General features: G+C 39.7%; 1 protein-coding gene across 17 annotated transcripts in view; it reads right to left on the minus strand.

The window, feature by feature from the left end:
- LPP (LIM domain containing preferred translocation partner in lipoma) overlaps window positions 1-26,941 on the minus strand; it is a 667,328-nt gene that overhangs the window by 252,117 nt on the left and 388,270 nt on the right. For 15 of the 17 annotated variants that reach the window (XM_073895713.1, XM_073895738.1, XM_073895726.1 and 12 more), the window contains one exon: window positions 2,514-3,203. In XM_073895713.1, the coding sequence (XP_073751814.1) occupies window positions 2,514-3,203 (690 nt within the window). Of the gene's footprint in view, window positions 1-2,513; window positions 3,204-5,475; window positions 5,497-14,500; window positions 14,522-26,941 lie in introns of those variants that run through there. The other 2 variants (XM_073895781.1, XM_073895748.1) reach the window with 2 other exon arrangements.

Raw genomic sequence — 26,941 nt, forward strand, 5'->3', positions numbered from 1 at the left:
CAGTGTTCTGCTGGAAGACCAACTGTGGAAAGCCCACACCTTCAGCCATCAGTGCCCCCACAACACACACAGGAAATACCTAAAGCTTCATCGGCCTCTTTCCCCTTTCCCCAAACACAGACAGATGGCTAAATATCAACCTCTAACCACTCTCCTTTATAATGGCAGCAAAAATACACGGTTTAATTTTCATGTTTAAAAGGCACAGTATGATGTTAAAATGCATGACATGGTTATAAATAAGTATTTCCAAAAAATTTTTCAATGACATGAAGTCCACTGATACCCAGACTCTGTAATAATGTAGTAAATCATCCTGAATCATGACCTTACGCCTCTAAGAAGGAAAATGAAGTTTTGTGCTTTCTGGTGAGTGGTTAGTCAAAGTTGATTCCAGCACCCCGACTGGATGGCTGAGGACAGATCAAATGTTAGTCATGTGGCTGGACCTGACATCTTAGGTCCATCTCTTGCAATGGGTGCTGATTTTTTCCACCTACAATACTGGGTTGGTTCAAAATGTTGAAGAGGGACTATCTGTGGTGGCCCATGACGTGATGGATAAACAGGAAACTCGAAGACTGGCTCAGTCCTTCCCACCAGATGATTCCCTCCACCTAGACATACTTTTGCCCTGGCTTATGTCTGTTTCTCTAGGTGGGGTGTTGGCATCCTTAAACATAACTCAGGGCCCATCTCTTTCCCGCAGGAACATCAGTCAAGCTGCTCTAGACAGGGCAAAACCGCATGCCTATATGAGCTTAAGTGTGGATGGCAATTTTCCCAACCTAAACTTTTAATCTTCCATAGGAGAATTTGTTTCAGTTATACCAAAGTGAGGTAAAGTTGAATAACCCCCTTTTTTCCTGACCTGGTTGTTTTCAGGTCCTCCTGGAAAAACCTTTCCTTGAAAACTGTAATGTTAATGAAGGGCAAGCCTATCCAGCTTGGCTATTCTGGATAAACTTTATTTAAAAACAAAACAAAACACAAAACCCTTAAAAATTTTCTTTGCATGGAGAGATTTTGAAAGGAAAGGCCTTCCAAGAGTAATGTCTCAAAAACACACAACATTTTAACTGGGAATCTTTATGTTGGAGAATGACCATCGCTGGTTCACTTTCATGTAATGAGCATTCATAAGGTTAACAGGTGCCTTCAGCTACTCACACGCTCTACTGGGAAGGGTTCTTTTCCTCTAAAGAACCTAAGCTTCTTTTGGAACACAATTAATAGAACAGATGCTTTCACGTGAGAATTGTGATTTAGTAAACACCTTAGCTGGAGAGCAAGGGCCTGACAAATTTTTGTTATAATGTTGAAAATGTGAATAGGTGTGTCTGGAAATTGACAATCTTAAATGGGTAAAGAATTATACACACACACACACACACACACACACACACACACACACACTTCCATAATCCATCTCAACAATTACCATTTAACTTTCAACTAATGAAGGGCTCTCCAGGTTCTGATTTCTCACAGCTCTAACTAAAAGGGAGGGCTCAGTTCCAACCCATTAACTGGAAACTAGCTTCGTTTCTCCATCACATCCCTTCCAAGTAACTCTCCTTGGTTCCTCTTGTCAGGGTGGGAGGAAACATCATCACGTTGGTTCTAGTACTTATGGAAAATCCAAGTTGTAGGTGAGTAGGTATGTGTAGTATTATATCTTAACCATTCACAGGAAGTAACTGAACGTGTTGACTTAAAAGACATGCATACTTGCAATTAAATCAAACCACTGTCATAAAGAACTTTTAAAAATTTCCTAATATAGTTAAAGCCTGGAGAGGAAGATTCTTCCTGGAGGATCAGTGGTGGGAATAAACAAGAGGCAATAAACGAGTGCCATTACACTGCAGCCCCTTCCCAAAGGAAACTAGAAGAGGCGCCTGCCTTATCTTGAATCCCCTTGATCTCACCCACCTCCTAGGCCCTGGGCCACTTGTTCTGCCCCAGCAGTCCTGGGCTCATTCTGCCCAAGGCAGAACCCAAAGCACCACCTTGGCTTGGGTTCTGACTGACTACACGAGACCACCTTGACAGCACTGCATCTCCTGTGCCCTATACACCTCTTCCCTACAATCCTGGGAACATCCTGTCCCCACTAACATACGAGATACTGCAGATCTATTCAGAGCCCAGGTAAATGTAACGTCTAAGTGGGAGGACATTTTTGAACCACAGAGAGAAGCTGGGAGATAAACTATTTTCCCTTCCTCTCCCTGAACAGACTGTCCTGATGTGTTCATATAGAGTCTTTTGGAAGATGATCCTCAAGATTGAACCAACTGGTTGTACCTGATCCTAAATGGTAGCCATACTGATAACATACCCTGCATAGATCTTCCCCCTTTCCTGCTTCACTCATACTTCCCTGGGACTCTACTTCCTAATGACATAAAAGGAGCACATACACTTTTGCCTTAGGCTCTGCTTTCTGGGGAAAGCAGGCCAAGAAACAATCTCCTTCAGTGCCATCACCATGTGAGTGAGCTCCCTACCTTTTGTTGCAGTGGTGGTGCGCACGGTGCTGAAACAGGATCTGTGATATAGGTCTTCTTGGGACCAGCAACTGGATACATCCCAGCCGGGTTCTGGTTTCCTGTTCCAGAAGGAGTATACCCTTGTTCCCGCTTCCAGGTATTTGGGTGACCTTGTTGACCATAAGCCGGATCAGAGTCATTTTTGCCCCCATAGCCAGGCCCTGTGGGGCAATAGGCTTCATAGTAACGTCCTTGGTTGGGGGTGTACCCATACCCAGACTCAGGCTGAAGTCCTGGCGGTGGAATATATGCATAATCCATGCCCCCCCGTGTTGAAGGAGGTGGGCACTGCCCAGAGATAGAACCTGGTGGAGCGTTATAGCCCTGGGGTCCCGGGCCTGGGCCATAAAATTGTCCCGATGAAGGAGAAGCCATGTAAAGAGAGCTGGGCTGGGCTGACTTGACTTGCACATTGAAGGTAGGCCTGGAAGGGGTGGACGCTGTCGTATAGGAGGCAGGGACCGGTGGAGGCTGGGGTTTTAGTGTTCCGATTGGTGCCACGGGGATGGGTCCAGCCTGGGGTGCAGGCTGTTGTTTCAATGTAGACTTTTTGGTTGCTGTTAGAGGGGGTTGGTTTGGTATAACCATTCTTTTGTGTCCTGTGACAGGGGTGGAGGCTGGAGGAGAGGCTGTCGAACTAGCAGAGCCCTGAAGTGGGAAAGAGAAAAAAATAAAAAGGTCAAAGATTACCATCAATGAAAAATAATAACACAGAAATGAACACATATTAGGCACTATTATTATCTCATCTTAACTCTGTAAAATACAAATAAGGCATGGTTCCTGCCTTCTGAGAATTCACATATGAACACAAAAACATGTGCATTTTTGAGTACCAGCAATGAACAATCTGAAGAAAAAAAATCAAAAGAAATGATTCTGTTTACAATTACATCAAAATGAAAAAAAAATACTTTAGAATAAAGCTAATCAAAAAGGTTAAAAGACTTACGCCAAAAAGTAAAAATGCTGCAGAAATAAACTGAAGACATAAATAAATATAAAGACATCCGGTGTTCATGGATTAGAAGACTTAATATCCTAGAGATGTTAATATTACCCAGAGTATTCTACAGACTTAATGCAATCCCTATCAAAGTTCCAATGGAAATTTTATAAAAATAGAAAAAAAATCAGTCTAAAATTCATGGAATCTCAAGAGACTCCAAATAGCCAAAACATTCTCAAAAAGGAAGAACAAAATGTAGATCTCTCACTGTCTAATTTCAAAACTTATTACAAAGCCACCATAATCCAAACAGTATGATAGTGGCATCAAGATAGACACACAGACCAACAGATTAGGACAGAGAGTCCAGAAATAAACTCTTGCATGCACAATTAATTTCTGACGAGGGTGCCAATGTCATTTGTTTGGGAAAGGATAATCTTTTCAACAAGTAGTTCAGAAAACTGGAGACGTACATGGAAAAGGATGAAGTTGGACCCTTACTTTACACTATTTTTAGCTCTAAATGTAAAAGCTAAAACTACACACACACACACACACACACACACACACACACACACATATAAACTCTTAGAAGAAAACACAGGGGGGGAAAAAACAAAACTTCATGACACTGGCTTTGGCATTTTTTTTTTTAATTTAACACTGAAAGCACTAGCAATAACAACAAAAATAAACAGAACAATGTGATCTCAATCGAATTACCCAAAGACTTAGTCACCATTCAGGCTAAAAGGAGGTACCAGAGAAAGAGAACAGAGGACTGGGCCAAGGGAACAGAAAAAAGTAAAAGCAAAGAGGGGTGTTGAGAGAAACAAACACCCTCAGCACAATCAAAAAGATGCTAAATTTTAAACCAAAAATTCCTGTCAAAGAGTGATTTACCAAAGAGAACTCAAATGCAGACTCCTCCTCCTTTTCTATCTGCCCAATTTCTACTGCATTCATTCATTCAATTCAGAGACACTTGCTGAATATCCTAAGAATGTGTAAGGACACGGAGATGAAAAGATCTCACTGCCAAACTATGAGAGGTCTTGGTTAGGATGGGGATAAGGAAAGGCTCGGGGAAGGCTTAGAGATTTAAACTTCCGTCCTTAGGCATTAGTCTATTAGGGATCCGAAAATATGCCAATGACAGAATGTTTTCAGTTTACTCTGAGTTACTATGATTAGATCTGTTGCTGTAACAAATGAATGAGCACACCCTGATTTTGTTTTTTATTAATTCCCAAGCAAATTAATGTATGCATAGAAAGAGAGAAATGCAAGGTCTTCTATTACTCTAGTGTCGTTCATCCACACCAAGACACTATAGATATGTAGCTTGCTGGAAAGATGCTGCTAAACTAATTCTTCATGCCCACTCCCCTTCTTCATTACTCAAAGAATTGCAATTCTATTCAAGGTAACAATGGGCCCAACTTAAAATACTTCCCTTGACTAGGCTGTAGGATAGGAGTTGCCTTGGGACACAGTTCTGACCAATGAGATATATGCTAAGCATTTCTGGGAAAACTAACACTCTCCCGATTAAGCATCATCCCTACCTACTGAGCCCATTCCTCTTTCCTGCCTGATACGCAGATACGGGGTCATAGACAGGGCAGCTACCTTGCCCCCTCCATAATATACAAGTCTATCGACTCAGACATATAGCTTTCTGAAGATAGCTTTCTGGTCATCTATGTTGATCTAGAGATAAAGATTAAAACATTCCCAGGGGTATTTGGTTAACATATAGTGATTCTCAACTGGAGAAGAAATCACCTACTGATCAGGGAAGTCTGGGAATGAGTGGGGATAACCTGACTGTCATGGTGACTAGGGGCTGCTGTTATCATTGCATGGGCAGGCAGCAAAACATCATTGTCAAACCCAAGATGGCAACGGTGCTCCTGAGGAAAAACACTGATGGACTCTTGGAGCACATTTCTTCTGTCAACCTACCTGGGAAGTGCCCAGATGTGAGCCAAGGAGGTCACCAGCCCTCTCTAGCATCTCTCCTCTACACCACTTGTCACCTCTTCGTTGAAATGACTGCTCTCCCCCTTTGTCCCCTTGAGCCTAGAGGACATGACAGCTCTGACTTGGCTAGCTCCAGATTATCGCTCTGTCCCTTCAGGTGTCTCTCTACCCAAATGGCCTGTGTACACCCCGCATTTATAAATCAGCGTGCTACCATTTGTGTTGGGATCCTGACTGTTGGAGCTCTCTTTTCCACATTTTATGTGTCTCAAATTCTACTTGTCTGCTTTCCCGGGGAATGTGTAATTCTAGATGTGGTTCTCTAAGTTACAGGAGGCTGTTGAATACAGTTATCTTTTATCCACCCCCCTCCTTTTGATACTAGCCTTTCAGGGGACAAACCTGCCATTTACTTTTGTAATTTAAGCAACCTGAGTAATATTGTCTTGGCAGAGTAGCTTTTCCCTTCTGCGTGAAGAGGGCTCCAATAGTACCCAAAAGAAAGAGATTCAGTTTCCTTTTAAGCAATGTATTAAAATATATATCCTGAAGAAATTCCTAAATAAATAAGCAGTTAAGATCCTGACATTCTGTAGTAGAAAGCACGGTAGAGTCAGTTTGAACCTAAAAAAAAGGTCAGTTTTTTTTTTCCTAGTCAACTATGTCAGTCTTAAAAAATGTCAGCATAGATGGAAATGAATATAAGAAGAAATAAAGCTTTTCTTTTCTTTGATGACTCAAGATCAGCAGAAACCCAGAGTTCCTATTTTGAACACTTTACAAACCCAACTATAAATGGAGACAGTGACTGAGCAACTGGGCTAATGACAGGCATACTCTCGGCTGCAGCTGTAACGAAGTCTGCCCCCAGAGCAGATCCTTCAGAAGTCACAGATTTGAAAATGAAAGCCAATTACATTGATAAAGTACAGCAAAAAAGACTTAATGTCAACCTCACTCCTTAGAAGCAACTTTTTCCAACACAATTCTCTTTCTCTTTTTCTTTCTTGGTGAATACAGACACAGACCCCCCCCCAACCCCCACCCCCACACACAATTTAAACATCCCTAAAGTCTTTGAAGGAAAGCATCAGGGCACAAATTCAATAGCCATTGCTTTCTTCTAGGAAATATCTCGCCAGTAGAGCTCTCTTTGGGGGAGGAGAAGGTTTCTCACAACTTTATTATAAATTCTGCTGTGTATGTGCCGGCATGTTTCCGAGTATCTCCTATATCATAACTATGTTAGTGAAAATAGCACATTTAAGCTATATTTTTTCCCCTTGCGATTTTACATTCTTTACCTCATTGGAGGTGGAAGGGGTAAAGAACAGGAATCATTTTAAAGCATATTTATTTATGTTCTTTATAGTTAAAGAAAGCTATGGCAACATTTTCCTGGCCCACATATTCAATTAAATACATAGTGAATCTTTTCTACTCACTGAATTAGTTGGCACTTCCGAGTATTTATTTTTGGCATATCATTTCTTTTTTGTTTTTGCAGAAATTCTTAAAGTTTTATCATGATTTAACATTTTTATTTTGAAAATCAAGCACATTTTAAAATTATGAATATATATATATATATATATATATATATATATATATACCCTGAGACTTGAATCTCTGGAACAGTCCTTTTATGTGGTTATTTTCCCATTAATTATTCTCTAAGGATCTTGGACATGTAAAGCTCTGTGAGGTTGCTGGGAGAAGGGCAATATCCTTGGATGAGCAGTACGGTGTCTCCCTATCCCTGGGGAGTTTCTAGTCAGTTGGAGGGGCTAATACGTAACAGAAGCTGTGGAATGCATGTTCCCGTTACCAGGAAGAATCGTCTTGGCCATAAGACAACAACAAATAAGGGGTCGCTAAGAGCATCCCTCGTGCTCACCCCATGGGCCAGTTCCTTGGCTTTCTTTACGGCCAAGTCAGGATAACATCTGACAGTTCCTCAGTCTCTCTCCTGCCCCTGCCTATCCACTCCCTAGACATACCTGTACACACACACACACACTCCCCTACCCTACTCTACTACTATGTCTTCTATGGAAGCCCCACGTATTCCTTACAACTTTGCACTTGACTCCAGTCTTGTTTCTTTCCGCTACTATTCGTCCCCATCCCCACTTCTCTGAGCTATTTAATGCCATCAGTTAACTCCACTTCTTTCTCACCTCCCTTCCCCAATAACGCCACAGTCCCCTACCGTGACCATCTGAGCCCGATCCCAATTTGCAAATAACTCTGCCTTGTGTTGAACTCTTTTTATGACATTGTGCTCTGTTTTTTTTTTTTAATATACTTTAGAAAGACTTTCCAGTCTAGCCCCTGCCTCCCTGTCCAGCCACCTCCTTTTTTCCAAAATCACTCACATCACACACCCCAGCAATTTTAGGCGTATGCAGAGACTGGAATAGATCACACAGTTACGTCTGTACTCATATCTGTCAGCCAGGACCTCCTTCTACAGTCTCTGATCTGTTCCATCCAACTCTCTACCACGTTGCTCCCCTGCTGCTCAAACACAGCCATCTGGGCAGTTGCTTACTTATTCTGCAAGTCTCAGATCAAATGGTACGTCTTCTGTAATGTCATTCTGGACTCTGCTGTAAAGATTTTGAGGTTTTTTCTATGGTCCTTCGGTTATATTCCACATGAACTTGGTACATACCCTCATTAAAACGGTTACCTTATGGTGTTTTAATAATTGACTTGCATGTTTTACAAATTGGAAAGAAGTCAAGCTGTAAGCTCTCGAAAGTCAAATTATCATGATCTCAGAGACTTGTCTTTTATAATAGATAATCCAGGAATAGGCAGCCAAGAACTAATATGTCTGTTCAACAGTGACAGCAGGGATTCAGGCTCTTTCTAGGTTTCTGCTAGAAGTACTTTACTAATCTTGCTTTCAAATTGCTACCAACGACAGTAGTCAACATATTGCCCAATGGCCCCAGAATCATGATCGTCTTTATCTGACACAGGACCTCCTGTCTTCAATTAACTCTTTACAGGACCATATACACAATTTAAAATACCTTCTATGTTATGAAGATTCTCCTGAGTTCCTGTCTCCAGAATTTAGAGTACTCTGAATACCAGACCCCGATATTCAGCTGTTTGTTTCATGGGTCTGTCTGGACGTCTCATATGCTCTTCAGGCTCAATGCATTAAAAGCTGTTTCATCATCTTCCTCGACTCTGCCCTTCATGCTTTCCGTCTGGTTTTCTCATCCACACAGGTGTTGCTCAAATGAGAACACTAGGAGTCATTCTTGAGCCTCTCCTCAAATCCCATTCAAGTACTAAACCCTGTTGATTCTATTTCCTAAATAGGGAGTTCCGTAACTCTCAAATATTTCCACATTTCCTCCTTTCCTCTGCTGTGACTCTCTTCCAAGATACCACCACCCGTCACCGGGAATTCTCCAACAGCATCCAAACTGGTCTCCCAGAGTGTACTCTTGCTCCCCCTTCAATGAATCCTTCATTCTGTAGACAGTGTGCTCTCTCAAACGCAGATTTAATCACACTCTTTTCCTGCTTAAGAGTTTTCAATGGCTTAGGGGAATGGTTTGGACTCTTGCTCTTCTCCCTCTTCTTGAGAGCTACATATTGTATCAATCACTCTCTGACACAGACCTTCTTTCATAGCCAATGTGCCAGGCTCTCTCCCATCTCAGGGATTATATCCATTTGGTTCCCCACTTCTCTCTGAATTCTAATGAGCGAATCCCTAAGAACCCCTTAAGTCTCAACCTGGGTGTCTGGCCGCTCAGCGACCTTTGCTGAGTCCTCTGGCAGAGTGCAAACTGCTGACTCCTCTCCTTCTACACAGGTCACACTTGTACCTGTCTGTTTTCACGGGCTTAGAGACCGTCCCTCTCATTCACTGCTGCTTCTCCAGTGGCTTTTTCACATCACAGCCACTAGTAGGCATTTGACAAATTTTTGAATACATGAATTTGAATAAATGAATGACTAATAGACTCCAAAAAAATTCATTTCTCTTGTCAGATTATAAACAAACATGCAAAATATGAGCTAGCTCATTTCTCTTATTACTTGACAATCAAGAGACTCTGTCATGCATTTAATGCCTGCTTAATTACAGTAATCTCATTAAGTCTCTCTTTTCCTCTAAATAGTTCAATGACTTTACTTTTTTAATTTATTACTACTACTATCTTTCAAAGATGCATTGAGGATGCTTATTTTCATCTTGATGGTTATATTGTGTATGCAAATTCTACTTGATCCTGGCTCAAATCTCTTACAGACTTAGTCAGGGGCCAAATTTTAAATAAACTTATCATGAAAGAAAGGAGACTAATGCATTTTAAAATAATCGTTAACAACATGTACTGCGACAAAATGCATCTGAACTACCAAGGAATTACAATACCCTGATCTCTAGAAATTTAATTAATCAAAGTTATTTATTCAATTAAAAAAACTGAAATTCTGCTATGTGTTAGTTACTGAGCTTAGCTGCTAAAGCCACAAAAAAGACAAAGGCAGAGTCACTGCACTCAGTGAATTCTTAATTACATTTTTTGGACAAAACTTGGTGTGATAAGTAAAAGCGTTTTTACTAAGAAAGAAAACTTTCTAAGGTAACAGAAGGTGAATATATACGAAAGCTAAAGTCCTACATGAAAGCAACTATAAAAAACTCAGAGCCCCTTCAGATATTTTGATTCCAGCTATTACAGTGAGGTGGAAAAATGCCTAAGACAGTCAATGAAAATGTAAATGCTAAATGACAAACACAGAATGTGAAACCAGTCATATGTGCAATACAGTTGGAGCTACATGAAATGTTATTTCCATACGGACAAGGAACAGATAAAACTCTGGAAAGGGGGATGGTTGATTTGTTGGAACAGATTCTGGGAATTTCAACTTCGGTTTTATTTTCATGACGCTTATTTCCAGATATGTGAACAATCCAGTGATTCTAAGAATAAATTCTGAATATTTAACGATGAGTTTTAATGGCCAATAAAAGCCTGATCTCATCACTAAGGATCCACACCAGGTAGGTACTTAATAAGTAATGGCTGGATAAAGAAATAGCTAGACTTGGTTTCTGAGTCTGTACGTTTAGAAAAAAATGCAAACACAATTTACCTAAGTCAGTTAGACTACATGCATTCCTCATATTTGTTACTTGTTTTTTGCTCAATAAAAAATCACTTCCTTGTTTTCTTCAAGCCCTTAACTGAGAACTAACTTAATTTTGATTTCTTGAGTCCCCTTACTAATTATCTTCCAAAATTCAGGATTCACTGATTGATTTTTAAGTAAGCTCCATGGCCAACGTGGGGCTTGAAGTCAGAACCCTGAGATCAAGAGTCGTCTACCAATTAAGCCAGCCAGGATTCAGAGCCCCAGAATTCAGGATTAGTACCCACAGCAAATCGATTTCTCATTCATTTGAGCCACTCACATTATCCACTTGGGAGATGACCCCATGAGCTAGAAAACAACCTAACAGACCAAGAGTACAATGCATGAACATACTACTATACATTTCCACAAGTATTTCTCAAATCTGGCTGCACGAAAGGATCACTGGGGGGCTTTTTGTTTTTTTAAGGATTTTATTTATTTATTTGACAGAGAGAGACACAGCGAGAGAGGGAACACAAGCAGGGGGAGTGGGAGAGGGAAAAGCAGGCTCCCCTCAGAGCAGGGAGCCTGATGTGGGACTCGATCCCAGGACCCTGGGATCATGACCTGAGCCGAAGGCAGTTGCTTAACTGACTGAGCCACCCAGGTGCCCACTGGGGGGCTTTTTTGATACAAATTATCTTTCATTAGGTCTTTCTAGATACAAATAATCTTAGACCCACCCACTTGGAGAGTGAAATCTGGAAATTAAAAAGGAAAGGGGCAAATGATTCTTTGTTGAACCCAGAATTCACAACTACCTCCTTAGGTAGTGTTGTTAAAGCAGAATAAAGAGGCGTTGCTGGAGTTGGGAGGTAGGAATAATAGGAAGGGCTTACCCTAATTATCTCCAAAGGACAATGTTTATATGAGTTAGACTTAGGGACCAATGCAGTGTTTGGTTCTATAAACACCTTATGGGCAATCTGTCTCTGGGTTAATTTGATGATATGTGTGTCAGAAGTCCTGATAAAGTCCATACTTTTTGCTTCTAGGAATTTAACCTAAGGAAATAACCACAAGATTGCATAACTGCTTGGTTTCTAGAAACGTTCATGCAATAGAATATATAAAAAAAAAACTGAGGGTTGCTGGAGTGGTGGGGGTGGGAGGGATGGGCTGGCTGGGTGACAGACATTGGGGAGGGTATGCGCTATGGTGAGCACTGTGAATTGTGTAAGACCGTTGAATCACAGACCTGTACCTCTGAAACAAATAATCACATTATATGTTAAAAAAAGAAGAAGATAGTAGGAAGGGAAAAATGAAGGGTGGTAATCGGAGGGGGAGACGAACCACGAGAGACTATGGACTTTGAGAAACAAACTGAGGGTTCTAGAGGGGAGGGGGGTGGGGGGATGGGTTAGCCTGGTGATGGGTATTAAGAGGGCACACATTGAATGGAGCACTGGGTGTTATACGCAAACAATGAATCATGGAACACTACATCAAAAGCTAATGATGTAATGTATGGTGATTAACGTAACATAATAAAATAAAAAAAGAAAGATTATAATCTGATAAGCAATTTAAATAATGAATACATGAGAGTTGTTAAAATAAATGATGTTGCATTCATATAATGGAATACTATTCAGCAATTAAAAACTATATTGTTAAATGTTTCAAAACGTATCAACAATCCACCAATCCCACTTCTGGTTATATACCCCAAATGAATTGAAGGCAGGACCCTGCACACTCGTGTTCACAGCAGAATTATTCGCAATGGCTAACATGTGGCAGCAACCCAAGTATTCACTGATCAGTGAATACATAAACAAACTATGTGTGTGTGTGTGTGTGTGTGTGTATACACACACACACAATGCATGAACATACTACTATACATTTCGACAAGTATTTCTCAAATCTGGCTGTTCGAAAGGATCACTGGGGAGCTTTTTGATACAAATTATCTTTCATTAGGTCTTTCTAGATACAAATAATCTTAGACCCACCTGTGTGTGTGTGTGTGTGTGTGTGTGTACACACACACACAAATACTGTATTCCTTAGCCTAAAACAAGAAAGAAATTCTGACACATGAATGAACCTTAAAACACTGTGCTAGGATGCACTAAGGCATTTTACAAAAGGATGCCTACTGTATGATTCCAATTACATGTGGTGCCTAGAGTAGGCAAATTCACCAAGACAGAGAGAACAATGTAGTCACCAGGGAGGGAGGAGGAGGGAGGAATGGGGAGTAATTATTTAATGAGTATGGAGTTTCAGTTTGGGAAGATAAAAAAAAAAGTTCTGGAGATGGATGGTGGTGACACAACGATATTAATGCACTTAATATATTCTTAAAAATGGATAAGATGGTGGATTTTTGTCATTTTAACAGAGTGAAAGGGGAAAGAAAAGAACAAAAAATAGAAAGAACAATTAAAAAATGAGTAACTTTATATATATTAAAATCAGGCTAGTAAACATTTTATATTTGTTAATCTATATTTGCATCTATCTACAGCTCTCATACATGTATGGCTAGAAAGATTTATTCTCAAAATGGTAACAGAAGGTATTTTAAGGGAGGTGATTTTCAGTATTCTGTCTATATACTTTTCCTATATCCCAAAGTTTCTAACAGAACCATAATTTACTTTTTTTAATCAGAGCATGCCTGTGTGTACATATTATTTCAAATAATACATATGACAAAATATATTTTAAATATAAATTATTTTAAAAATTAACACATACCAAAAAACAGCAGTCTCCCAACTTGTATGTGTATGTGTGTACATAGAGAAAAAAGGAACATAGTAAGACATTGAAAATAGTTTAAAAATATTTTTTAAAAAAATGAAAAACTGCATCTGCAGATGCAATTAACAGAAATTTGGGTTTTCATCTTCATATTTTTTTCTGTATCTTCCACATGAAAGAAAATAGTTACCCATAAATGGGAGCTGAAAACCGGTGAATGGTTAAAATGATCTCAAAGATTCCTTTGAAATTAAAATCACAGGATTTTAATTGGTGTTGCTGAGTTCAAAACATTACTGTCAATACAGAGACACTACTAACACACTCACTTTCAGCTGTTGCACACTTAAGCCACACACACACACACACACACACACACACACACACACACACTCCCCCAGGAGTTCCTGTCAGAGCGATGCAGACATCAATCTCTTACTTCTGTGCGCTGTTATCAACACCTGTTCACAGCGTGGCGTTTCGCACACATGAACCACAGCTAGTGAGGGGCTCCTCCGAATAGCTCCAGAGGTAGAAGCAGCAGTACCAGGATGGTCTGGTACGGCGCTCGGGAGCAGTTTTTGTCTCAGAAGCGTTTCCATTTAATTACTTTGCACAACATTCTTGAATGGGTGTAAGAGACTCTGAAGACAAGTGGCTCCCCGGACGACTGAAGACACCAGTGCCAGTGTGTCCAGCTTGTTTTCCCGGAAATAAAATCAAGATGCTACCTTGGAAGCCCTCATTTCTTAATCCCTAACGATCAGACAAGGAAGCAATGATCCGGGTGAGGCCCCGCGCTTACATATTCAGAAAACTATCATGTCATCATGTTAAAACCAAGAAGGCCAGTATTTCAAGGAGAGATCCCCCCCCAAAAAACAGCTGTGAAATAAGATGGCATGCCATCACTTTTGAACTTGAGAGGTCTTCAAGGAGGCCATTTAGACAAATCCCCATCCAGGACAATACACTGAGTCCCTAGCACGCATGGGGCCGGCCCTGGATAAAATGCCATTGCACACAGCGTTCATTCAATCTGAGCGCGTTCAATAATCTAGGAACGTAGCGAGAGAAGAGCCTATTTCCATAGCAAATGACCTCATACCTGGAATCCTCCCTTGTGGGGCCTCTGCGCTCTTGCCCAATCAGGCCAGGGGTTTGGTGAAAAGTACCGAGCGTGGAACTAATTAGCCAAGAAACAATAAAACACAGTCTTGGTGAGACTATGATAGTAGTACAGGTATAGTTTTACATGGCTGGTGGCACTGGAAGTTGGGATAATTCTTTTGGTGGGTAAACTGGCAGTAAAAGGCCATTAAAATGCCCATAACTTAACGCTAACTGTATATTTACAAACTATGGGAGAGTGGTTTAAGAAATCTTGGCACGCTGATCTGATGGAATGTTCGCAGCTGGTAGGCAAGCGAACATATATTCAAAATAAGCCTATAGAGAAAAGTAAAATAAGACTGCATATGTACACGGACAGAAATTTTGTACATCACTAATATGTTAAAGTTAGTGGGTATCTATAAAGATGCACAGTCATGTGATTAGATGTTTTAATACAGCCATACCATGTTTTCTCCCCTTGGTATTGCAAAGGTCGTTGGTTCTATCTCCTAATTACCAACCTTTCCGGTTCTCACTGCCAACTTATTGATACCAAGTTCAGTCCACCATCACTGGGGCCCTAATTCACTGCAATATATATACCGAATACATGTAAATATATGCTTATATATGACTTAAAAAAAAAAAACCTTAACTCTTATTGTCCTCTAATATATCCTTTATGCTGCAAACAGAATATTTCTAAAACCCAAATCAGATCATCACCTTCCTTTATTAAAATCTCCTGAAGGCTGTCACTACTCTTATTAGGAAGTCCAAATTCCTTCCTGATAGAGCCAGGGCTCAGCTTGCTAGTCTCCTCCCCCCCCCCCCCCCCCCCCCCCCACCCTCCACTGGATGTTCCAGCCATACGGTGATTACGTGACTTGAACACATTCCAACCCGGGCTCCCACTTCTCAACTCCTCATGAGTATTCATCCTGCAGGTTTGAAATGAATGATGCCTCTTCTGGAAAGCCAGTTCTGAGTCTCTAAGTCTAGGTGAAGTGTCCATCACTGGTGTCCCTTTAATTGACTGAACTTCCCATATGATAACCCTTGTCCATTATTTCGCAATTCCTTCTTTAACCTTCTCTTCCCCCAACCCCCAAGCTTCCTATGGGCAAGGACTTATCTTTCTCATTCAGCATGATGCCTTGAGCATCTAACAAACCCATACTGCATAAGCATTTGTTCAATGAATGAAAGTTATTTCCGTAATGCATTATTGATAAATGCTATAAGAGAGGGAGATGTTTAAATAAAAACAAAAACAAAAACAAAACAAAACAAAACAAAAAAAACAATGGCAGTAGTTGGTTAAATTATAACTGTCCCATACTCTTTTTGGTCCTCTCCTGGTTTTGTAAAGCCAAAGCCTTAGTTAGATGAATAACTAAGTAATAAGTATTTTAGTATGATAGCAGGTTCTTTAATTCAATCTAATTAAAACGATATTCTGAGTTAGTCTATGTATTTTAGGTTTCCTAGCTGTAGGTAACAGGAAATGTGGTGAGTGTGGTTCAGTAGTTTTTGGTTATAATCAACTACTATAAGAGAACCAACCATTCCAGTATATTAGTGCTACTCAGAAGCCATTAAAGACAAAAAGATGAATAAAAGGGTGGGATCCCTTCTCTCAGGAAACCCTCAAGTCCTGTAGGGGTTTCGCATTGTTAAAATTTGCATGGGGGTGGTAGCATGTAAAAGAGACAAGGTCTGCAAAGAGTTATCTGGGGCAGATGTAAGCACAAGGAAATTTTTGAGAAAGAAGAAATAAAGTTGACTTATCTACGGATTATTATACAATACTCTCTACAGAATCACGGAGTATTAGAGCTTGAAGGAATTTGAAGGTCACAAATTTCTACCTTCTCCTCAAGGAAATGTGGCTCAGGAAGGATTTATCCCAAGTGACAAGGGCTTGACAGGGTCAGAATTAACCCAGTTTTCCAGACTCTAAGACTGGTGTTCCTGCCATCACACCAGAATGACCAGACTTAGCAACAAGCCTACAAAAGGCAACAGACCCAGTTCTGTTTTTCAACAAAAGTGAACCTCAGTGTATAGACATCAGGCAGCTTTACGTGGAAATCACCGACAAGGCTCAATGGGGACAAGTTGGGTTGCTGTGTTTTCATACAGGAGTTTCCAAAATAGTAGTGGAATTCAGTAAGGGAAGCCACCAGTGTGAGCAAGTGGCTATATTTGCTACAGTGGAAACAAACAGACCTTCGTTCACATACTTCCAAAGGAATTTGGGTGACCGAAAGCAAAGCGAAAAACGAATAGGTGCTGCGACACAGTTCTTAGAGAATTCCACGAGCAAAATTTGCTAAGACTTTTCAGATATTTCAAATAAAAGATGGAAAGAACACCATATTTTCAGCACATTAAGCTCGTAGCGAAGTCACTAGATGGTTGTTCTGGGTTTTTTTTTCCTGTAGAAAACATACTCATTTTTAAATCATCATTGTATCATTATGATTTGAATATACGTCATTCACATTCTATACTGTATGAGAAAATAAAGTTTCTCTTTGAACATATTTGTTCTCAGAAATGGAGACTGTCCACTTATTGTAGACGGACAAAGGGGCTGAATCACAGAAGGGTATAATTTCTAAGGAGAGAGCACTTCGCCACAGAGTAGGAGGAAGGATAGAAAATGTTTTCATAAAAAGTGACCATTAGGGACAAATAAGAGCTCTATTCACCAAACCTGTACATATCCCTTTATCCTTGTAAAACAAGCTATGAAAGTACATAATGACTAACCGTAGCAAAATTACTGACATTCTAACTTTGCATAATCACTAAAATGGTTCTGGTTTTTTAACCCTCCCCCTTCAACAATTCTGCACCCTTAAAAAAAAAAATTTTTTTTTTTCAACCACAGCACAAATGGTTATAGCAAACGAGTGTACCAGGCACATCTGCTGTTCCAGAAAGAATTTACTCTCCTGTGCCAAATCCACGTCTATCGGAAGAAATAAAAATAAATTGAGAGCAGGTTCAGCAAATGCCCAGATAAATCCTGCAGTGACCACATGGAGTCGATGCATTTCTGGTAGCTGGTGTGGCCTGAAAAGGGTGAGGCAATGGAGCAATCTGGAAGCAAAGACTGTTCTCCCGCCAGTCTCCATGCCTCACTCGCGGAGTGCACTGTAGAGGTGGTAGCTCCTTCCCTATTCTCTCCAGGCGACTATTTAGAGACTAGCGTATAACTTCAGAGGTGAAGGGAAATGGGCAAAGTGTTTGCAGTATATGGATAGTCATCTTAAAAATAATAATGACAAGAGCACTGATAGTCCTAGTTTGAATGGGTCCCCAAACCACTCCTGGCTCTTTTGTCCATTTATAGTTTGGAAAGCTTTGCTGCTAGAGTCTATTTGATATTTTAGATCCTGCAGTGCAGTAAACATGCTAGAATTTGGAGCAATAAAGAATTCGTTTTCTCTTTTCTAGACAGCCACTGCCAGCTGGAAATCTGAGGATGGTTTGTGGGACAGATCACCTTGACTTTGGCCATGGTACATGGTGACCGAGCTCTATGGACAAGCGAGGGAATGGTGGCTAAGCCAAGAGCAAGGTATCAGCACCACTGCTGAAATCCTTCACCAGCTGAGAGGTACAAATGGCTGACAGCTCAATCAGTCTGGAATCATTCTTCCAGAGGAACCTCCTTCTGGTAAAATAAAGAATAGTTCAGTCCTGCTGTTATTGTTGTTTTCTTTTTATTACAAAAAAATGTTTATTTTTATTTTATTACAAAACACCAAACAATAACAAATTCAAAGATAAATAAATATTATTTGGGGCCCAATTTTAAATTGGGACAAGGTCTGAAAGTCCTGGGTCAAAACAAATTCCCTTACATTGTTCTCAGTTTCCTCTTTATAAGCAAGGGGCTATGACTGGGAAAATTTAAATATCTCTGGTGTCTTAAAACAGCTAAGGAACACCTCTGATCTCAGATAAATTCTGATACCTGAGGTCCTTTGGGATGGCATAAAAACTGAGATCCTTCCAATTCCAATACTATTTTCAAGATTCATTTTGGTAAAACTCAAGGTCTATATATGTTGCAGAACGCTAAACTCCCTTATTTTATAGTGTTACATGAAAATAACAGGATATAAACTTGTACATAGGGCATGATTAGAGTCCAATATTTGAATGAGGAAAAAAAGAAACCGGAATGATTACTATGGGTATTAGAAACAGGTATTTTGCTCTTTTTTACTTCCTTCAATTTCTTTTATAAAACAAGCATTATATTTGTATTTGAAATAAAATAGTTTTATTTACAGAGAAAAACAATCATATCTCCAAACATCTTTTCCTTTCAAAGAACACATTGCATCTTCCCAAACCACCTTAAGGCAAAGAAATATGATATTACTTGCCTTAAATACATGACTTTAGAATTTTTTTTTTTTTTGAAAAACGGTGTCATTCATACAGTCATTGACCATTAACTGACCACCTTCTAAATACCAGAAATTTTGCCAACTGCTGGGTAACAAGTTACGGTTCCTAGCCTAAATGAATTCAACTATAGTTGGGTGAAACAGGCAGAAAACCAGTGGAAACTTCTCAGATTCCCAGAAGTCTGACAAACTCTACTTGGAATACTGTGCTCCACAGCAACCCATTCATTTTTTAAACATAGAACTGAGCTCCAGCCGGCCAGAGAACACTGACTTAAGAGGCCGAGGAGCAGGGTTCTTTTTTCTACTCCAACTATAGGTTGACATTAGGTAAGTTCCTGTCTTCTCTGCTGTTCAGCTCCTTCCCCTTCAAGGTGCTGGCTACAAATGCTTTTTCATACTTCACATGGGCAGCTGAATTCAAACATCTTCCCCTGGTCAGCTCTTCCTGATATCCCATGTATCTCAGATAAATGTCATCACCTAGGCAATTCTTAGGCACTCTCAAGTTAGAGAACTGTTGTTCAAAACTATAAAACTCAAGAACAGTAATCATGTTCTAATATTCATTATCCATCCTTTCATTTAGATATGGTAGCACAAAGATTAAGCTACAGTAGGCTATCAAAACATCACTGAGGAATGAATGCATTACTGTATAAATATATTCAAGTCTGAAGTTGTCTGCCATTTTCTTAATTTTCTTTATTTAGTCTCTGTATATGTGAGCCCTTGTGGATTCTGGGATGATTGGCATTATAGAAATTCAAAGAACATGATAGGTAGCTTCAACGACATCATTATGTGGTGAGAAAGAGGAAATCACATTTTTAAAAAAATGAAAAAAAAAAAACAAAACACAAATGATCCTAGCCATCAGAGGTGCAATCTATGGAGCTAGTCATTTTATTTCTAGATTTCTTCACTCAATACCCCAGCAGTTAAAAAACAAAAAACAAAAAGGCAGCAAAACATACAATTTTCCCAGGACACCATTCATAGATGGTACACAATAGAACTACTCAAGAAGATATTTTACTGTTATAAAAAGATAGTTCAACTTTGTATTTGTTCTGTTGTCGCTCCATGGTTTTTTAATGATGGTTCACTGTTTGTCAGAGCTGTGAGGGACAGGGCTAGGTGAACCCTCACATTAAGATGCAGTTTCTTCAAAAAATAGTATATTTATTGCAGAAAATATGGGAGATACTAACAAGATTAATAAAGAAAATGGAAACATCCATAATTCAAAACCTTAGTGTTAATAACTGTTAAATTTGACAAATCTTTCGGGGCGCCTGGGTGGCTCAGCCATTAGGCGTCTGCCTTCAGCTCAGGTCATGATCCCAGGGTCCTGGGATTGAGCCCCGCATCGGGCTCCCTGCTCGGCGTGAAGCCTGCTTCTCCCTCTCCCACTCCCTCTGCATGTGTTCCCTCGCTCACTGTGTCTCTCTGTCAAATAAATAAATAAAATCTTTAAAAAAATTTTTTTCTAGACAAATTTTTCTACGCATTTACCTGTACATTTGTACATGTACGTGTGCATATGTGTAGTTAGTATGAGTACTGGTACTTACATGTAAACCTTGTTTATATGTAATTTAATATCTCATTGTTTTCATTTAACATATCACATATAATTACAGACTGAAAAATTCTTCAAAAAAGCTGTTTACGATGTGGTAACCAAGTAGTCAATCCTCCCGCACAGATGGGGACACTCGAAAGCAGTAATCTACTCCTCATCATACATGTTTCATCACAAAGCCAAGATGAGGATGTGAAACATTAAAGATTCTCCCACTGTCCTGGGGCGCCTGGGTGGCTCAGTCATTAAGAGTCTGCCTTCGGCTCAGGTCATGATCCCAGGGCCCTGGGATCGAGCCCCGCATCCGGCTCCTGGCTCAGAGAGGAGCCTGCTTCTCCCTCTCCCTCTGCCTGCCACCCCGCTTACTTGTGCTCTCTCTCTCTGTGTCAAATAAATAAATAAAAAATCTTTAAAAAAAAAAAAAAAGATTCTCCCACTGTCCTAAAATGTGCTATAGTCTCTCCGCAAAGTAATTTATTTCTGATAACAATGATTTGAGGAGGTGAAATGGTACAGCAAAATGCCAGGCATGCACTTCTAACAAAATGTCATCTCCCCACTCACTCACTTCTCATGTCTATCAGATGATCTTTCCATCAGCCAAACTATACCCATGCAATTCGGACCGATGCCAAATACCTCACTGATAAACCCTCTGATATTGAATTTCAAAAGCCTGTTGTTTCAAGACAGTTGATATTTGAGATGGGGCACCCAAGAGCATTTGTTTATTACTACTGTTACTGCCATTATTACCATTATAATTACCACATTCTTTCTATCTCTCTAATATGTAGCTTGTTAGGAAGCCAAATATAGAATGACAGGACCAGGGCTATGTTGAAGAAATATTAATCTGGAAGCCATATGGTTAGGAAGGGCATAAAGGCGGCCATACCAGAAGCTACCACAACAATCTAGGAAAGAAAAGATGGGGCCCTAACAAGTGCCAGAGTTTGAAGGAAAAGGCTCCTAGAGCATCAACTAGAGAGCTTATACCTGTACAGACTGTCCCAGAATACCTTTTCCTAGCAACTTGTCCTTTGCACAATGATATTTCCAAATGTGAATAGATATGGGGCAAATGAGATCCTCTGGTGTGGCTAATTTAGTGGAAACCAAGCAAATATGCTTGAAACAATAAGACTTGACAAATACTAAACTGGGGCGTTAGAACAAAGAGAAACAGAATCATGGAATAGGGTTGTCGTAACTGAAGGCCTCAATTCCGGCACTCAGAATTAAGTGGCATTATTAACACTGAGTAGACTATGGTTCCTTTAAGGAAGACGGTGATTTGCTGCTTTTGGGAAATGTGAGTAGCATAGCAGTCATGCATCTGTCTCACAGAGGGGTAGACAACTTCGTGGGGAAGCACCATGTATGTGTCCGGAGTGGCCTCAAGGATTTTACTTCCGGCCAAAATTCAAAGATAAATCTTGCCTCAGATTCTGAAAGTTATCATCTGGCCGTGGGTCTTCGTAAATGAGCCCTCAGGGGGTAGGGAAAAATGAGCATTAACAACACCCACCAAATTATACCATATTTCATATACTTGCTAGGCTTTGTCTCAATAGTTTAACTAAAGTCGGGATTCAGAATTAGAAAAGAACTACCAATTTAGCTTTGTCAGACAAAGCACTAAACTGACTGTTTCCAGTGTCGCTGAATCTCACAAATTGAAGGCCTTAGAAGTCATGCGCCATCCAACAGAACTCAGTCAAGGGGTCTAGGAACACTGGGTCTGAATTCACACAGGTAGCCTGGGTCAGAGCTGCTGCACTCCTCACCGCTCCCTAGTATCCCCCAATCAGAGGCTAGTATCAACTAACCGTTTATCTCCTTGCTTGCACTGTGCTTTGTCCTCTGATCAAGGGTAAAGAGAAATACTTCTTTTGTAATAACTTGTCCATTTAAAAAAAATAGAATGATTTGCTTAAGAAATATGGACCACAGTGTAGATTACCCTTAGGTGTCATTTAGGTAAATAAGCATCTGTAAAGACAGAACATGACCTCAAATACTGTTAGGGAACAAACCTTAAGTTTGGTTGACTTCAGTCACTTACCTGGACCTGTGATATTGTAATTACCACCCTAGAATAAATGAACTATGATTCCACACTGCAGAACCAAAGAGGGTATTTAAGTCCATGTAAAAGGGTGTGTGCTGTGTGGGGCCACAGAAACGAGAAGCAGACATGCCCCCAGCACCACAACAGCAAACACAACGGCGATAACAAAGCACAGAAACCAACTCCGACACAAACGCTGCAAACGACAAGAGCAAACGTTCACATTTTCAAATGGAGCTACACAAACTCTGCAGTTCGTGTCTGCAATTCAAAATTTGTTTTTTAATAAAGTCTACACAGCCTTCAAAGAGTCCAAAAATAAAATAGCCAATAGAATTAGTGAAGCTATCATGTTTTATGATCTTCAGCTTTATTTTAAAATATGGTCAAGTGGCTCCAATTTAGAAACATTAAACTATTTTGAGCCTCCTAAGTTTTAGCAGTCAAGTAATAATGCCACATGACTTTCATCGCAGAGCATACAGTATTAAAACTTTATTTCAGAGTATAATTATTTTAAAGATGTAACAATATTAGAGTTTTCAAAATGTAAATGTTGTTTTAGTGCCCACATGAATGTGACCAAAAAAAAAAAAAAAATAATAATAATAATAACATACAGGCACTGAGAGTTCCGGGCACTGTTTTCATAAATATATTATAAAGTGCTTAAACCATATGTAAATATTCTAGTTATCTATCCATGGATAAAGAATACCTTTCATTATGATAGAAGTAACGTATCTGCTTTCACTTTCCTTTAAATAAGGAATTAGTTGTTCTTTTGCAAAAGTATTGGGAGCTAACTGAGGGAAGGAAACACAAGAGGAACTTACATATTGCTTAAATGGACTAAATGTATTTTTGTTCCTCCTAATTTTCTGACCTTTGCCAATGCCCAGAAGTGATGGGATTCATGCAAAAGTACACACATCATGTATATTCAAAAGTGTCCGAAATAATAAGATACATGTAAAGAAAAGCACTCACTAATGAAATGAGCACAGCAGATGACAAGGCACTGGGCTCTTTGGAGTAGGGAGAAATTCATGACATGAGCTCAAGGAGTTCACGAGGCAAGAGAGACAAAAGAACACTAGTAGATGCCTATAACATAACCGTTGAGAAAAGCTAAGCAGCACAAAAGAAGCAATTAAGGTTTCAGCTGGATTATTCCCACACTGGCAGGCAGAGAGTGGCTCTCCCAGTGATGCCTTGGGAGGGCATAGAATGAGAACACAGAGATGGTTTCCTGTTGTGGGCTTGCATGCACCTGTGTTTGGAGGAGGAGGGTGGATTGTCTTGAATGAATGACAGGAGCAGAGAGGCAAGGACAAAAGGAGAGGGCACACTGGGAGAACAATCAAGCTGGGCGGGACTTAGCAAGAGTTGATCCATACTATGTGCCAGTCCCTATCTAAGTGCTTTCCACAGAACCGAGGAAGGGCCAATCACGGTTCCCATTTTACATATGAGGAAACTGAGGTACAGGGCGAGATGAAGCAATGTGTCCAAGGTCGTGGGATAGTCTCACGTTGGTATCCGAATCTAGACTTCGTGGTTCCAAAGTTGTCCTGTTGGCCTCTTCGATACTGAAAGCAAGCACCTAAATCGAGGCTACAAAATTAGATCAGGATAGACTGTGAAGGGTGACATCTGCCTTTAATTTTAGTTGACAACTAATCTGATAGAATTAAGGGACAAATATTAAGGCAAAAGAAGGGCAGGGGAGGAACACTGAGGGCTGAGAAAAAAAAAAAAAAAGAACACATTGCAAGGAGAACAATTACTCTCTGAAGAGAGGGACTCGTGTTTCATTAAGAGTAAGGACATACACAGCTCTGATGCAAATCACATCTGTTTAGCTGAGGGTGACATTTTCAAACAGTCTTGAAAAAGACAGCTTACGAAATGTTATTAAAGCCCCATTGTCATAGCAATATACGCAATATTCTGTATCCACATATGATCTCAGTTTAAAAGATAATATTATTTTCAAATATCAAAGTTTTTCCCCATGCGTGGTACCATTTAAAATTCTTTCCTCACAGGACAGCCATGGGAATTTAATTATCATGTTAACACATTGCGAAAATTAAAACCACATCAACGATGGCCACAGAACCAGAAGCATGACCGCCTATTCATTAGGACCCATCACAGTTCAATGTACTAAATACTTGAAATTAACACTTTGGGGTGTGTGTGTGTATATATATATATATATATATATATATTTTTTTTTTTTTTTGGTACTGCCTGGGTTTTTAGAAGAAGAGGAGGGAGGAAGTGTAAAGAAAATAAATGAATTATCCCCTAAGCCTCTCAAACAGGGAGCCCACTGAAAAGCAAGAACATCTATTTTATTTTGAAGAAAATAAAATTGTACTAGATCCTACAAGATTCCTGACTATAATTTAGACTCTTCAGTGCATTGCATCAGATAATTCTGGCCATTAATCTCTTAATCTAAATTCAAAATTCAACAGACACAAAGCACATAACCACTTTAGGAAAGGCTGTTTCAAAACACACTGCCTTTTTATTAGCTTATTATACAAAAATTATGGTAATCTCCTCATAAAGTTATGGAAACAGGCCACATTATTAATTGTATTGCAAATATAATATTTAATTAAAGATACATTATGCTGATAGAATTTAGCATCTGGCACTCAGGCTTTGCAGACCATGGAGGGTAATAGCATGAAGATCATGACACTAAATGCTCTCTTGTGTTCCAGTCCTCATCAGAGTGAACTTCAGAACACCATTTAGGGCCATTTTATTTTGCAGGCAGACCTAGGACGAGGGGAGAAACTCATCGGCAATGGTCACATGTTACCTCCCCCAGCCTTCTGCGGTCCCTCAGGAGACACGCGGCTTTTCTCTAAGCACCTGTTAGTGAGAGGGTCGCTGCTTTGTGGACCTCAATGCGCAACCAACTGTTGCTAATTTTTAAAACAGACACTAATCACTTTTATTAGTATGACACCAAGTTTTCTTCTATATACTCCCAAAGTTTTCTAGATTCCTTTCTAATGTCAATTAAACATAGTCAATGGTGGACTAATGAGACCTATTTAGTAGTGATTCAGAATTTACTGCACTTGTACTGTTCCCCGCAGGCCTTTTCTTCCTCTACTAAACCACAATCATATCTCATTACCGTGGCTTCATGACTACTTTCTGGTCTAAATTTTGTCGCTGGCATTTAGTTAAGAAAAAGACTTTTCTATAATATCTATAGAACCTTTTCCTTTTAAAAATGTCAAATCAAAGTGTTCTTAACTTAAAAATACTGCCGCCGAATTACGACAGCTAATCTCAACAATAGAAGAAAAACAGCAACAAAAGGAGGGCATTTTTCCCCCCTTCTGGTTTAAAAGTTATTGTTATTCCATGCTGCTATGAAAACTGAGACAAATCTTCAAACAGCCACTTTTGTAGGTATCAATGACCCTGCTTTACTTAAAAGCAGAGCATAAAGGATCTCCACCCCTCATCCTGCCCCAAGGAGACCCCCGCCAAAAACTAATCTTTTATTACAAGATGCAGCCAGGAACTACATGTGGCAGCACCTTCAAGATGGACGAATGAACACTACAACAGTGTTAATAATGTTGCTCTCTCCATACATAAACACACTATATATATTTCATACACATTTAACAAAGGAACAGAAAACTCTTGGCAATTCAGATATAAAACAAGTACACTTACGTGTTCTTTTATTTTTTCTCCTATGAAATACCCATATAAATCCACAGTGATAGCTAACAGGTTTTCAATTATAAATGGTTTTGACATTTTCAACTTCAGCATTTTAAAACCTGGACCGATAGCTCTCGGGGGGAAAAGCAATGTGTGTATACATCAGCCTCAGGGCTAAAAGAGGAATGCCATGTCCCTCACACTGGTCCATCCAGTTAGAGAAGGGGGCATTTCTCTCATCTCTTCCCTTCGCTCACCCAGGGCGGTGCTGCCAGAATTGTGAGAGCTGTCTCTCACGAATCCATTCAGTTGCCAAGAAAATGGCTTAAACTCAGAAGTCAGTCTTCAAAAATAAGGAGGGGGGGAGAAAAAAAAGCAAAATAACCGGACATACCCTAACCAAAATGGTGAGGCATAGAAATAGAAAACCGAATACTACATCAAAAACTAATGATGTTATATGTTGGCTAATTGAACATAATAAAAAATAAATAAATAATAAATATTTTTAAAAAGAAAAATGTAAAAGGAAGAGGGTCAGTCTAGTCTAGTGCATTTTTAAAACTCCTATAAACTTGTTATAAAACCTAGGTATTAAAATGCCAAAGGCAACAAGTTCAATAA

This window comes from Callorhinus ursinus, unplaced genomic scaffold (genome assembly GCF_003265705.2).
Source record: "Callorhinus ursinus isolate GAN/ISIS: 27379988/994484 unplaced genomic scaffold, GSC_fseal_2.0 scaffold1, whole genome shotgun sequence".
Taxonomy (NCBI): Eukaryota; Metazoa; Chordata; class Mammalia; order Carnivora; family Otariidae; genus Callorhinus; species Callorhinus ursinus.